We start from the raw sequence: 15,962 nt of genomic DNA on the forward strand, positions 1-15,962 counted from the left end.
TCTCATTGTTTGATTTTGACAATATATATGTGTCAGATTTTAATGTTTGAAAACTTAGCAATATTTCGGGAAACAAATATTGTCCAAATCAGGCGAATTCATCCGCCCTTGAGAAACGGAATATGCGGCAGGCTAACAGAGTTAAATAACTTTCAATCGAAATAATATGAATTGAAGCACATGTTTGAGCAAAATTACATAACATTCCATGACAGCGGCAACGTTATATTGGGATTTTTGTTTTGCATCGACTTCCACAGGGAATCATTTTCTGAGTCACTTGAAGCCATTATCGAATTTAATATATATATACCACACTTTGCAATGCGTTGGCAGGACACTTTTAGTTGATGCTGCGCTTGTACTTAACAATGACACAACACGAAATGCAACACAATTTCAAAACATGTAATAATTGAAATTGCAACTTGAACATTCTTGAATATTTTAAAAGAATAATTCAACTCTAGTCGATTTGTCCTTTTTATGAGGAGCAATTTACGCTAAACATAAAACAATGGTGCAACGATACACAGACATATCTTGATATAACAAAAAACCTATGAGAATAAATGCGAATCTGATGCACCGCGAAGGTAGGACATCAGTAGGGCTACCTGCTCGTTAGGATAAAAAGTTTTCTCTTTCAATTATGATAGATTAGCTTTTTGGTGGAATATCGTGCACCATATGATTCAGAGGCAAGATTAAAAAAATTAAAATCAGATCTTTGAGTATAGAAAATGTGAAATTGATCGGTTCTTCTGTAGTATAGAAAAGCTATTTCTACCTAACAACAACAAGACTGACAGCAACATCAAGAATTCAACAAAACGATCTATAGGTAAACTTCGTGTCTAATAATACCAGAGCAATCTCAATAAAAACCTAATTGTTTGCTATAATATAAATAGCAATGTAATTTCGCTCGGAGTTCGAAGGAAAAAAACATATTGTTGACTGAACCGGACAATACAAGTTTGAACTAAACTGAATTATTTACACTGAATGCGAATCAGATCAACCTATGACGATGTCTTCTCAATCACGCGCACACAAGCAAGCTATAATCTAATCTTTTGACGGTGGTTTGGGATTCATGTTACTCAGTAGTTGGATATATATGCTGCAATTAATACATTACAGAAAGTAAAAATTTGAACAAAAGTCTGCTTAGAGTCTCCACGAATACATGGAAATTCATGTTCTTTTATACGCGAATCGCGAAGGATGGAATCTCAATTTGCATAATAAACTCAAGTTTCTTCCTCATTCCCGCAGTATTCGTTTGAATGAATTGAATAATAATTTTCTTCGAGATAACAATATCATTTTAATTGAATACCGACGTTATTCTAGTTCGAAAGACTTTTGATGGCCATTTATGTCAATACCTTAGTCTCGTGGTTTCGGACAACCAACGAACTTTTATTTTCTCAAAATACATGAAGTGTTCATAGGGGTCGATAAACTGTTGTTGTTGTTTGGTTGATGCACGCAATTCAATTGGCCTACCGACTTCAAACTTTCAGTACTTATAGAAGGAAGAAGTCGACAAAATAGTATTAATTTTTTTCACATACGATATTTCACACTAACACTTGCGGTTTCATTTTGAGATCTTGGGAACACTTTTTATTTCGTTAAGTTCGACCGTCTTCGTCAAGCTAGTCAGATGTTTCTGTAAGCGATCTCGTTGCTCTTTATTACTAGTTATTGTTACCGTGGTGCATGCGACAGTCTTTTTTAACAGTCTTATTTGTCAAATTCAGATTCCAAGATTGTCACGATCACGATATTCAGATATATGAAACAAACACACCATTTGTTTGTGACACGAGGTCGCTCGGGAATACGGCGTTAAAAATGGGTTTATTTTATCCGCTCTTTGATGACGACATGTGACTTTCGTTCCCATATATTTGAGCATTGCTCTTTTGTTACTATATCACCCTTATTCTTATCTCACACAGAAGCATGGTCGTATGCATTGCTCCATTTTCGCGGTTTCGCGTGTTATTTGTCAGTTTCCAGTTGTGTTTCCAAAAATTAGTTGTGAATGAAGTATTTTAATTGTCATTATGTCTTGCGTAATTCGATTATGAAATTATGTTTGTTGTGATTTGTATTCATTTTTTTTCGGTCAGTGAACGCGTTTATTACGTTATAAACTTATTTTTAGGTTTTGTTCACTTTCCAGATTCTTCGCCTTTCTTTTTTTTTGTGTATTGTTTCATTTTTTGCGAATGAATCAAAATAAAATATATCCATCTCTTTATCTTTAGTTTAGGTGCAATAAATAAAAATTAGTTCCGGAAAACTGCGATTGATTAGGCTAAAATGAGCTTTCAGTACCTGTAATCGGCACGTGGTTGTATATTTTAATAAAAATGTGAGTTTTGAGCATGTACATCGGAAACGTAAATTAGCCTGTCTGGTAAGCCTATCCACTGAGCTACACCTATCAAAATTGAGACTTCAGCTCAACTCGGTTCCGCTTAATTTACTTTTTCCAACTTCCCTATTTCAACATTCTGGCTGTCTACAACCATATTCAACTATGGTTCCAAGAAAGGCGATTTTCTTCCCTGTGACAACAATCATTGGAACAAGAATACAGTACTGTATCGGTAATTTAGAAAAACTATACACACGATAAGTCTAGTTCGTATTCGTCATTTCGTATTCAAAAATAATATTTCAATTCAAAATTTTTGACTCTTTGCACCAGCATAAACTTTCGTACTTCGTAGTAGTCAAAGTGACTATAACACAAGTGAGGACAACCATTGGTAACGTTATAAGCGCTTGTGTGACGTCACACCCGCCATTTTGTGTCCAAGAGTTCTATCGCTGTATGATCATAACTAAGTGATTTTAAACCTGCGATCGTTAAACAGTTGAATATAAAAAAAAAAGATGCTTAATTCGGAGCAAACTATCGCAGCGGCAAAACGAATGATCATTATTTTGGAAAATTAATTTAAATTTCTCAGATATCTCGGCTCGGCGGTATGGTCAGCATATACGAAGTTATGGTTAAAGTCATCCAACTTCACTTGATAAATCGACACCCAATAACACCAAAAATATTAAACAAAGAGATACACATTTTAATGTAAAAATCTCTGATGTAAGTATCTCTAATTGTACAGAACTTATTTTAACAAACTGACGGAACTACACTACGGGAACTTGCAACTATTTGTTCAACAATGTGTACATTGTTAAAATATAATAAAAAAATATACGACATGCATGAAATGAAGGATATCGGCATATATCGAGGTTGAAAAAACAGAGAGAATTTATTTATTTCGTCAAACCAGAAAACAATAATAATGATACAATAACAAATAAATTATAAAACAATACATAATGCAATTTTCGCTAAGAAAAAAAAAAATCTAGTGGATAGTGGAACTAACCAAATTTATTTTTGTGAGCGGAAGTTTGGTATATAGAATGTAATAAATCAAATACTATACATCTTTATATTTTCGTTCAATGTGTGACGCGTAGAGTTTGGTATAAAAATTGCCAAACTAGTTTATCTATTTTATAATTGCCCAGTGAAAGTTATATTTATCCCACATTATACAGTACCGCATAAATAGAATTGTGAATAAATAATGGAGTTCCTACATGTGTGCTCAGAACAAGTACGATGATAGCAATTCAAATATCACAGTGAATTGAATGATTGATTACACAGTACACACGAAAATATATGTGAATAGATTATGAAGTTCCAGAATGTGTGCACTGGAAAAGTACAAAGATGGCAATTCAAATATCACAGGGAATCAAATAATTCATTATACAGTACTAAATGAAAATATATGCGAACAAATTGTGGAGTTCCTGCATGAATCTAACAATCTGGACTGTATAATATATTATCTAATTGACTTGAGCTCTTGCTGCAGTTTTACTCGCATACTGTTTTTCAATAAGTTTATTTGTCACCTCTTTTGCGTGAATATTTAACCTTATACTGACAAAACGTTTCAAAATTTTAAAAGCGACATTGTGGCAAGATGGGAAATTATATTTCAAGCAGTCAACTTTATCTATCAGAAAAGTAACTGGCGAACATATATTGTGGAGAGCATTGATATTGGCGCGAAATATAGTTTCTACTTCGCGCAAAAATAACATTGCTTTTCTGGATGGGTGGCATAAATATTGAGTGAAACTATCAAATTTTCAAATTTTTATCAGGTGTGTAAGACCGAAGTTAATAACAATTGTGGGCATTCATCGGGATTGACCCTTTCCATAGAAACAAACGCATCTTTGCAGATTCCACAGTCTTGTTTTTTCACTTCTATGAGCACAGCCCAACCTGATAAATAATACAAAGCATCCGCTTCACATGTGTCAAAGAAAACCGAGGCAGCACCAAGCAACACCTCCATTGCACTGGATTCGTCGCTTGTTTCTTTTTTAGAGTCGAATTCCTGGTTATCTAAATTTGTTTTGATAAATTCGGGCAAATGGGGTGTATCATCGTTCTCGTAGTTTGTTGAAGTCGGGGTGCTCATGATTTTTGAGACGGAAATAAGTTTGACAGCCACACGAAATTGCGTTGGTTTCGGGTGTTGAACTCCCTTGCCACGAACCTGAAACATAATTAAATATACTACAAACTTCTTTTGCAATGAATTAACATTTGAAATAAAATTTAAGTTTCCATTATTACTTGTGAAAATAAATTTTCCAAGGCATCCTGCGTCAGCCTCCCAGCCATGAGAAAAATGACTTCACCATTTATTACCAGCTTCTGGTGTAGGCGTAAAATTGTAGTTGTTGACAAGTGCAATCCAGACTGCACAGGCTTCCATCCAGTCGCGACAAATTTCATATTTTTTACAACATGCAATGCCTGAAATAGTGGTTACAAAAATGTAAATCAACATCATTTTAATGCTTGTCGCTTTGTAGTTTATTCCTCGAAAAAACTCCAAACTGGCAGCACTTATTCTGATCAAACACCAACAAGAAAATACTGGTAACCACCCTATTTCTAATTTAAAATATTCACCTCAGATAAGAGTTCCAACTTTTTTTCAGAATTGACGAATAGAGCATCTCCCATATGTCTGCAATTGGTTATATCAAACCAATTGTTCACAAATTCACAAAAGAAGGCGGCTGTCAAAGCAGTTTCATTCATAGATTCGTGGGCGACAAGTGCTCTCAAGGCCGATGCAGTGCTGTGGCTTAGTAACTGCAAAAATATAAAACGATGGAAACTGCAGTATCGAAAACCCATCATAAGCATTTAAATTAATATTTACTTACCTGTGATGCAGTGTTCTCTCGCATTTTCTCATAGTGTGATGGATTGACATTTTTTCTCGCAAGTTTAGGTGCTAGTTTCAGTTCTTTTCCATCTTGCAACTCTACCAATGCATGGGAAAATTTTGAGGACACCTTAAGATAAAGAATGAAATGGGTTATATTATCTCCTAATTAAACATACGTAATATGGTAACTAAGTACAGTAGTAGCACTCACTATTGAAGTTGGCAAATTATATTTTTCTACAGTAGATTTTGGTAGTTCCAGATCGTATTTCAATAAAGCAGATCTCAAATTTTTTAGCAGATGAGGCACATCGGCCATAAAATATAAATTTTCTTCGGCAAAATAGGGATGCGCAACACATGATGAAACCTGAAACCTGTATAAGTGAAAAAAAAATATGAATGAACGTATTGTAATATTTCAACTAATAATAACATGCTATTAAATTTCTACCTGTTTGTAATTACTCCAGCTTCTTTCCACAATCCCTGATTGGATGAAGCCATGTCACTGACCACATTATCAACCTTGTATTCGCAATTTCCAAGATGGCAAATAATATTCTTAATCATCCCCCACAGCTGGTATGGGGATACGGACATGCCAGTATAAAAATATGCTGAAATAGTAAAATGTTATTTATTACATAGACTCGATAAATATTATATCTTATCAACGATGCCTAATTTTTAAACAAATTCTCTTTGTATGCTAATATTTCGGATATTTGGTACAAAGACCCGGCAAAAAACACCTACACCAGCGCTCAAAATAAGAAAATTAGTAATTACACAGTGGAGATTTAGATTTTCAAAGCATTTCTAAATCTAGCTGGATAAGTACTATATTGTTATTTTAGAACGTGGCAGTGGTGTTTTTTTTTCTAAATGCCACATTTTTGCATTATTGGCGGAGATTTATACAAAATATCTTACATTTCTACTGACCTATTAGTTGCTTCCACTTTGTTGTTATTCCTTTAACCATGAAACATATAATATGGGATGCTACGGTGGAGTCTGGTTCTCTTGCTGTAGAAAACTCGGAATTAATGTATCCAATGAGACGATGTAGTCCGGGATCGAAATCCCCTGCCTTGGCAATTTGAATTTCATCAACCATCAAAGAACAAAGCTTTTCCGTCGCAGTCATATTCGTACCTTTTAATTGCATCCATTCCAACAGAGTATGCTGTATTCCCGGAGCAAAGTCTAAAGCGACAATGCGCCGACACAGTGTACGATAGGATGGCAATGGGTAACCGAGACTGCTAAGGAATTTGTATCTGAAAGCAAAATGAAAAATGACTACCGAATTTTATACCTTCGTTTTGAAGTAATTTGAACAATATAACCATGGGAATTTGATACATCATTACTTTTCGGAGAGACTGTAGTTCCAAAACCATAGCACATAATATGCTGTATATGTATGATGAAACTGACAATTATGTATAAATATGATTAACATAATTTCACCCTTGCACTCCAGTTGCACACCGAATTTTTAGCGCTGTTGAAACAGTCTCATTTTCCCAAATAGCTGGCTTTTCCGATGAATTCTTCATTGCATCCAATTGGTCTTTGTTTAAAAAACTACCAATCCTCAACTCCACATTATCTATTTTTTGCTTCAACTGGTGAATCTAGATTCTAGACGCATATGAACACAATTGCAAGTTGGGGTAAACCATGAGGAAAATTTTTGATAAGTTATTTCCTTCTTATGTGGTATATAAACAACATACTTTGGCACTGTGACAGCACGAAAACTGCACCTAGAAACAAACTCGAGAACTCCTGACTCATTTATCCAGATGGAAGTAACCAATATTTGTGGTTCATTTATTCTATAAAGATCTGTTGTGTTTCTTGAACTTAAAAACATAAGCCTACTTGTCTTTTTAGGCGTCGAATCTCAAGTTCCTTCTCTCTGCATTGAACACATCCATCATCAACCTGTTCCAATGTATCTCCTCCACCTAACTCGCTGTTTTCTTCCATAGAAACTTCCAACATCTCGGTATTCTCAACAAATACTGCACCCTGAATATCGCTAACATTCTTCATTTTTCTACAGTAGCAATGCTCCTCAGCTATATCTATAAATATTTTGAGATGTATCTAATATGAATTTGAGCACTAACTTAGCTACGTAATTTTAGTAATAAATACTCACCACCTAGAGAAGCAATCTTTTTCGGCTCTGTAGACACTGTACGCTTGAGAACACGTCGCTGGCTTGTTAATAGTTTAGGACAATTTGGGACATCAAATAGAGTAGGAATCGCGTTTGGTTTCAACTTGGCTTTGCCATCTAATATTTTACCTTCAGACTGAGATTTCTCAAAATGATCCTAAAGAAGGATAGAAATGTGTCAACATAGCAGTCAGTCAGTCAGTCGTTTATTTTTCACCAAAATGAAACATACACGTAATGCGAACAAAAATTAGAGAAAACATAAATAAAGGCATTTCATGGTGAAGGGTGACGCTAAAAAACCAATGTTGGTTATCTAGCAGCGACACCTGTGATAAATGTCTAACTTTGATACAAGTAGAATAGAATAAATCGAACACATTTAAGCAGTGAAGGAAAGAATGTCCAAGAAAATCCAAAACCGTAACAAAAAAGAGACTCCAGGCACAACCAGGGTAATCATGGGCAACAGTATAGTAATATAACAGCAGTCCGACCACAGTCAGCGTCGTGAAACCCTACAAGAATATTGCTTTTGAGGCCGCGCGGTATGATAGTGGCCATGTACGCCGGGATACGTAATTAAGGCAGTTAGTTATTAAGAAATATATTTTGAAATATAAGCACATCTTGATGGTTACAATTATCTTAAATATGGGAGCAAGTTCAAGAAAGTATTGGCACTGTGGTATGGTTTCCAGAACTGGAGTCATTGGAAAATTTGAGGAAGGAATTGGTATTGGATGAAAATACAATCCAATTCATGTAAACAGAGAAATGGAAAATTAACAGGTAAATACATCATTATAAAATTATACACCATTATACACCATTATAAAATTCATGAGAACAATCGCCATGCACTACCGAAGTCAAAATTTACCTGAGCAATAAAAAATAAATAAATATGAAAGAGTTACACAGGCGTAAAACGTCATAAATGTTACCTGACACAGACAAGCATTTTTAGAAGGAAACCATTTGTCTCGACGGCAGTTGATTGACCATCGTTTACGCCTTGACGGATCTGTTGGGAACCTGAACATTCTTTTCCCCTTCTCATATCTTCCGGTGCAATTCGGTGCTGAGCATCCTACCATCCTGATTTTTTTTTCGTTTGTATCTATATACATTATTTTTAAAATAACAATTAGACTGAACAAGTTTATATTAATTTAGGAGTTATAAAAACTAGTATTGGCATATTTGATGACGATGGTGATCCCATAGATATATATATGAAGTGTACTTCTCTCTCAAAATTTTCCGCGACGTGTAATGCATTTCTTATTGTATTTGATTGAAATTAATTAACTACGGTACGTCAATCGGTAAATGATTAGAAGCCAAGTTTTCGTAACGACGCAAAGTACAATTAGGCATTGACGTTCAGACGACGTTGTCCTGCGGAACGTTTTAAATTACGCAATCGCGAATTTTGTCGTTCACAGCTGGAGTTCCGATTATATCAGTATCGTAGCATCGGCCGCGGTTGAGGTTAGTGACGTTTCACACCTGCGAGGGAAAACGATAAGTGTTTTACATAAGGAACGCAGAGTCGCTACGTTGCAATTGCGAAACGTCGTTGCGTAACGAAGTAATTAAGGAACGTCGCTGTTTAACTCAAGTTTGCACAGCGGAATTGGAGAAACATTGAATAAAATAGCTTATACAATTCTACTGGTGCACGATCCATTCAATCTAATCATACCATTCAAAAGCTATCTTCAACCTCTGCAAATGTGTCGATATCATATTAGGTTAAAATACAAGAACAAATCGGAGGTTTTGTTATTCAATTGAGAAGCTTTTCAAAAAAAAATTCACGCTTTTTAATTTTGCCGTTTTTGTATGATGATCGCGACATTTTATCTTCATCACATAATTATAATTAGTCTCATAGATTGTCTCTCAAACAATATAAAACTTGTGTAAATACCGGTATAATGTAAGGTTCGTGAGATATGGGGTTTCAAAGTTGCATAACTCACACGGGATACCAATATTGTTCCACTAGGCAAATAGCAAAAGAAAAATGCTAAACTTACCCGAATAAAATATAAAACAGTAACAAATCTCCGACTAAATTAACGAACGGAACCTGATCAGCAGACTGACTTTGTTGTGTATATGTTTTCTGGTGGACAAAACAAATAAACTCTCACTCCCTCCCTCTAAAACAGACTGAGGCTGCAACGTTCGCGCGATTTGCCGGACACATAATGGCGTCCGATATGCATCATTGCACTCGGTGTCTCCACTTGGTTTATAGTCACTTTGGTAGTAGTTAACCATGGTTTCGCAACGTCAATTCATGAGCGAAATGTAGAGCTCGAATAAATGGACCGGAAGTGGTAGATGAAGTTTCAATCATTCCAAGTCCCAATTGATTCCAGTTTGAAGTTCAAAATTCATCAGTAAAGAGAATGTTTGCATTATGCTTGATAGCTGAATTGGGATATTAATGAATGACAGGAATGAATAGCCAAAATCTGAAAATGCCATAACAATTCTGAAGTACATCAAGCGTTTTAAACTTGTTTAAAATGTGTGGATTTTCGTGAAAATTTGAAGTACATCAAGCGTTTTAAACTTGTTCAAAATGTGTGGATTTTCGTGAAAATTTACCGCGAAGATGTGTCAGTAGTTTGGTTTTATTAATATTTCTGGTTTGCGTTTTTAAAGTTAATACAGTAATAATATGTATATAGTACAGTAGCATAATCTGGCAATTAGCTATCTACAGCAAAAATGACTAAGCTCATGGAATGGATTGTATGTGTTGGCACTATTATGATGGTCTGGGCTATTTTCAGCTTCAGACTTATTGATGGAATACCGAAAAGATATCAAGAAGCAGCATTGCCAGTTCCATTGTACTTGATTGTTGGTTTTGCCATATACTCGTTATGCGTCATAATCTACAGAGTTGCAACATTTAATGACTGTCCAAACGCGGCTGCCGAGTTGAAAATTCAAGTTGTTGAAGCCAGGAAAGACTTGGAAACGAAGGGATTTAAATTTGGGTCGAAGAAAGATAGTTAACCCAAATAAATGTTAGATAAACCTATTTTTAAACATTGTTTATTGCTTATGCACCACATTATTTTGCAAAATCAAGTTTCTGTGCTGCAATACTGTAAAACTTCTGTTTCATGGATGACAGAGAAACAATTTAAACTACTTGTGATCATTTTTCATATTGTCAATATTTCCATGATTTACTATTTTTATTACTCAGTACTACCTTCTGGAATAATTAGCTTCAGTCGTAACTCTTCCATTCTATGAGACTGTCAGGAAATTAAATGTTTAAAAGCGCTTTACTTTACATTCACACCCAATGCTTATTCCATTTTTTATTGAAAGAAAGTTACTTACTGTTTCCACATTTTCTATGATAACCTGATATTGTTTTGCATGCCTGGTTACAAAAAATTCATCAGATGCTGGCAACTAATTCTATCATATGCTTACATAGGTATTTTTTCCAAAGTGCTGATGACTACTTCATTTATATAAGCATTGTAAATAAAACAGAATTTTTACAAGCGAATTAATGTACTCCTGAAGTATGTGAACCAAGATGGCAGACACTGAAACGTAGTATATGTACCCGGTTAGGGGGCTCAGGCCATAATTTCAAGTAACCGAACCGTGTTGTGTAAAGGGACTGAATTTTCCTATGGGCAGGGGGTATATTCACTTGGCTGACACAGGCAGTCACTGAACTTGTAATAGAACTAAAATAATGAAAATTGGAATAGAATTACGGCCTAACCTGGTACACATACTACGAGAGTACCTGAATTAACTTAACAGTCACGAATACAATGAAAGATTTTTGCTTATTTATAGGAGTTCATGTGGAAATAATGTTTATGTATTGCTAATATAAATGCATGAACAAATCAAACAAGAGCTTTTGCAATAACTACATCAACAGCTGCAGGACAGGTCAGACGTGTGTTTTAGCATGAATACAAAGATGGACGGTGCCTATTCAGGCAAACAGATTTTTGTGAAGTCCACACGCATTTTCTTTCAATTTTATTAATAGCTAAAGCTGCTACCAGATTCTTACAGTAAAAGCATGTATTTGGATATGACAACTGCTTCAATGAAAGCGAGCATCACTTTAGATTTAGCTGCTTCAAAAAGGCAACAATAACAGGCTCAGCTTAATTTCACCAAAATAATGGGAAGTGATTTCTGGTTTTTATAGGCATCTGAATACTATGTCACAACTGGTCAGGATTCTTCACGTTCAAGGAAGGCAAAGACACCAACAATACCAAAATAATGATGTAGATTGAATAATATTTCACATGTTCAACTTCGTATCTTTACAAAAGGTTTTAATTTTATCCGCTATCTCTAAATAAGCTTTGGTGGCTGGAGAGTCTGGTAATTCATCAAGAAAAGATTTTCCTTCATCGCAGCATTTGGCAATTCTTGGATCTAATGGGATTTTGCCAAGGAGATTCACATTCATCGATTTCGATAAGCTTTCAGCACCACCTGTGGTGGGAGGAAATATATGTGATGTTTTGGTGCATTTCGGACACACAAACCAACTCATATTTTCAATGACCCCAACAATTGGAACGTTTACTTTTCTACAAAAATTGATTTCTTTTCGAACATCTGCTAGAGCCACTTCCTGTGGTGTAGTAACAATGACAGCACCATCCACTCCTGCCTGAAAAAAAATATTACAAGACTTACATCACTTTACTATAGTGCTTGACACTCAGGCCAGCCATATTGATTCCGTTACCACAAAAATAATTCAAAAAGCCAGCTGTGCAGCATTATATTCTAAATTATAGATTCTAGAGACAATCAACTCTCACACCCGTTTATTGAGAAAAATCAGCTGTAAGAGGATTACTCCAAGCTTTGTTATAGGTACTCTCGTAGTATGTGTACCAGGTTAGGCTATAATTTTATTCTGATTTTCCTTATTCTTGTTCTATTACGAGTTCGGGGACAGTCTGTGTTAGCCAAGGGAATATCTCCCTGTCCATAGGTTTCAGTCACTTTACACAATTTGATGTAAAATACACGAACAAAATTAGTTACCTCGATATTGGTACACATACTTCAGGAGCGGCGTGTTATAACCAGTGATACATGTGTTTATGGCAGGATTGTTGCAAATTCGCACTATTGAGATATTTTATACTAAGTTGGTTGGCCACAGTTTGTTTCTACCAACCTTTTTTAGATATTGAACAATTGAAAGATGTTCATCAGAGGTTCCTGGAGGAGTATCCACCAACAAGTAGTCAGTTTCCTCCCAATCTACATCTCGTAAAAATTGTTTGATTAGTCCATTCTTCTTTGGTCCTCTCCATATCACTGCATCCTTCGGACTTGACAGAAGGAACCCCGCTGACATCACAGCCAAATTGTCTTGAACATAAACAGGAGACCAACCGGAACCACTATTGTGAACTTGTTCACCTGACAGACCCATTACCACTGGTATTGAAGGTCCACAGATGTCAATGTCCAACACTCCAATTTGATTTTCTTCATTTTTGGCAAAACTATAGGCTAAATGTGATGTGACAGTGGTTTTCCCTACTCCACCTTTCCCCGATAAAATGAGCAATTTGTGTTTGACTGGTTCCAGTCTTTCCTTTATCACATCTATGTCTGGATCAGGTGGCTTTGGAACTGACGAAGCACAGATGCTTTGGTTAGGACACCCAGCACATGCTGCGGATTTACCAGCATTTTGACTTTCTGTACCAGGACAATGATTTGGTGCATCATCTGGTACATCAGCCATCATATATTGAAAAATATTTAGTTTGCCAAGTAACTACCAGAACAGGATGCTGAAATGATTTGAAGATAGGCTATGTGAATACTAAACAGCAATGACTGAATGAATACAGAAATATAGTTTTTGTTCAAGCAAGAGAAAGAAAGAAGGACAAACAAAAAAAGATACATAGAAGACTAGGGAAGTGTGTAAAATTTATGTTCAAAAATTCACAAGAAATACAGGTAACGGTAAGCCTAGAGAGAGCCTGCTTACTAAATGAAAATTTAAAAATATGGCAGTTGAATGGTAGTGGTACGGTACATTACTTTTGTAGTAAATTTGTCAGATCCATTGGGCTCAACTAAAAAAGATACTGATGACATAAGTTCACATCAAATCACATGTCTATATCGCTAAATAAGCTAGCAATCGCACAAAAAATGACGTCATGTTGGAAAGAAACGCAGTGTGCACATGCAACTGCAAGGTGTAACTTAAAAAATCCAATCACACCACATTCAGCTGAAGGCAAGATAATTTGATAAGCAGATCAGAACACCCACTCTCGTGCAGTCCAAGGTTATATTTACCTCCTTAGTTGAAACCTGTACTCGTGAGCATCAAATTTTGCTCACCTCTAGTCAAAGTTTCGTCATATATATATGACACAGCATAATTTATAATGTGAAGCATGCCAGATTTTTCCATGCGTTACCGGTACTCAACTCGAGTGTCGAGTCCCTAGCAGTATGTAGCATTATGAAAGTAAGACTTATAATATTGCTGTTTTGTATTTTTTCAATCATAATTATTGTTCAATAACTCAACTTTCGTATGCTAAACCCGGTATGAGTTATCAGAGTATATCTAATCATAGGCATTGCATAATTTTGAGTTTCTCATTGAAAGTTTTAAGCTGACATAATATATTGACCGATATATCAGAAACAATTACACTAATCTTTACTTTCAATATAAAATATGAGTTTATAAACACTAGATGCCTGAGGAATATTGTTGTTGGGTACTGTATAATGCGATGATCTGGCAACTACCGAAAGAAAAATAATGATGAGATTGCATATCTAAGTGTTGGGAATGAAACAAGTCGCGAGTATGGCTTGTAAGTAGTTCGAGTACACGTTTGTTTATATGTTAATTTATATTCAATGAAGTTTGAATTGTAAATCCTGTAATTTCTTATCTAGTCAGATCGCAGCTTAATTGTCGCATTCAGTGGAAGCAGATTTTTGGCTATAAACCTGTGTCTGTAAAAATAAAAGATGGCTTCTGGCCAAGCAGTGAAGTTGTTTGTGTACGATCTCACAAAAGGCCTGGCAAGTCAGCTGGCCCCTATGATTATTGGGCGACCTCTGGACGGAATATGGCACACATCAATAGTGTGTTATAATCAAGAATTTTTCTTCGGTGGCATGGGAATAGAAAGTTGTCCGCCATGTGGAACTATACTAGGTTCTCCAGATAAGCAAGTTCATTTGGGTTCAACTGAAGTACCATCAGAAATGTTCTATGAGTATCTTTCACAGCTTGGTTCAGATACTTTCAAACCGCAGAAATATGAACTGTTCCATCATAACTGCAATAATTTTTCATCGGAAGTTGCCCAGTTCTTAACAGGAAAAGATATCCCATCATACATAACAGATTTACCAGGAGAAATTCTTTCAACTCCAATGGGACAGATGATAAAAAATATGCTCGAAAACACTCAAGTTTCTCCAGGAGCTGGACAAACTACTCGACATTTTTAGAATTTTTTAATATCAGTATTGGAATATTCTTAACTAGTTTGTAATTCAAGACAAAGGGACAAATGTTAAATAGGTGGTCTTTGAGGTGGTATCTCATTATAGTTTAAAGCAATATTTGCCATTAATTCCATAAAAAGTTGCAGGAATTTAAGTGAGATTCCTCATTTCACCCTTTTGGGTTGAAATTCTTGATTAGTGTTGAAAGTGCACAACCTGTTATCCAAGAACTGGAGTATTGCGGTCTATGGATTGCACAACTTGTCTTGATTGTGCTCAGTGGTAAAATTGCAGATACAAATGATTCACTCAAGTGCTGGTATCTATCGCATGAAACTGTAGTATTACTGTTATTTCCTCTAACTTGCATAGTATTATTGATCTTATATATTTGTTTGGCAATAAATGTATTATTGTTTGCATATGAAAGGATTTTGCTGGAGATTGTTTAATTTCGAATTAAAGCATCATTAAAGCCAACTTTAAAACAGCAAGACAAGCCATACATAACTCAGCCCCATATTTAGATCACACCAGCGTATCTAGTTAAATCAGTTTCTAAGTTCACTTACGTACAATACCCTCACACAGGAAAAATCGGAAGGTTACTCAAAATTTAATAAATGTCAAATCAAAAAAGAATGAAAAAGAACATGTAACGAGTTAATGCACAAATAAGAAATAAAATTACACATCAGAACACTGATTTCTCAAACTGTGAGGAGCGCCCCAGAGGGGGCGGGCCGTAGACAATTTTTTGAAGTGGCATGAAGCTAATTAAAAACAAAATGTTTGTTAAATTCGATCTTGCCCACTTTATTTTGAATATTTACGTTCCATCCACATATTTTCAACCTGTTGTTGTTTTAAAGAGGGGGCGCGGCTTGAAAAGTTTAGAACCA

General features: G+C 35.4%; 2 protein-coding genes across 2 annotated transcripts; one reads left to right on the plus strand and one right to left on the minus strand.

The window, feature by feature from the left end:
- Positions 1 to 10,858: 10,858 nt before the first annotated feature.
- On the minus strand, positions 10,859 to 13,827 carry LOC120338501 (cytosolic Fe-S cluster assembly factor nubp1-B-like). Its single transcript, XM_039406519.2, has 2 exons — positions 12,734 to 13,827; positions 10,859 to 12,214 (listed from the first exon to the last, which is right to left on the minus strand). Exons 1-2 carry the CDS (start codon positions 13,313 to 13,315, stop codon positions 11,837 to 11,839), a joined length of 960 nt encoding a protein of 319 aa, XP_039262453.1. The 5' UTR covers positions 13,316 to 13,827; the 3' UTR covers positions 10,859 to 11,836.
- Positions 13,828 to 14,363: 536 nt separating this feature from the next.
- On the plus strand, positions 14,364 to 15,457 carry LOC120338503 (desumoylating isopeptidase 1-like). Its single transcript, XM_078116639.1, has one exon. It carries the CDS (start codon positions 14,575 to 14,577, stop codon positions 15,061 to 15,063), a length of 489 nt encoding a protein of 162 aa, XP_077972765.1. The 5' UTR covers positions 14,364 to 14,574; the 3' UTR covers positions 15,064 to 15,457.
- Positions 15,458 to 15,962: the final 505 nt, after the last annotated feature.

This window comes from Styela clava, chromosome 10 (genome assembly GCF_964204865.1).
Source record: "Styela clava chromosome 10, kaStyClav1.hap1.2, whole genome shotgun sequence".
NCBI lineage: Eukaryota > Metazoa > Chordata > Ascidiacea > Stolidobranchia > Styelidae > Styela > Styela clava.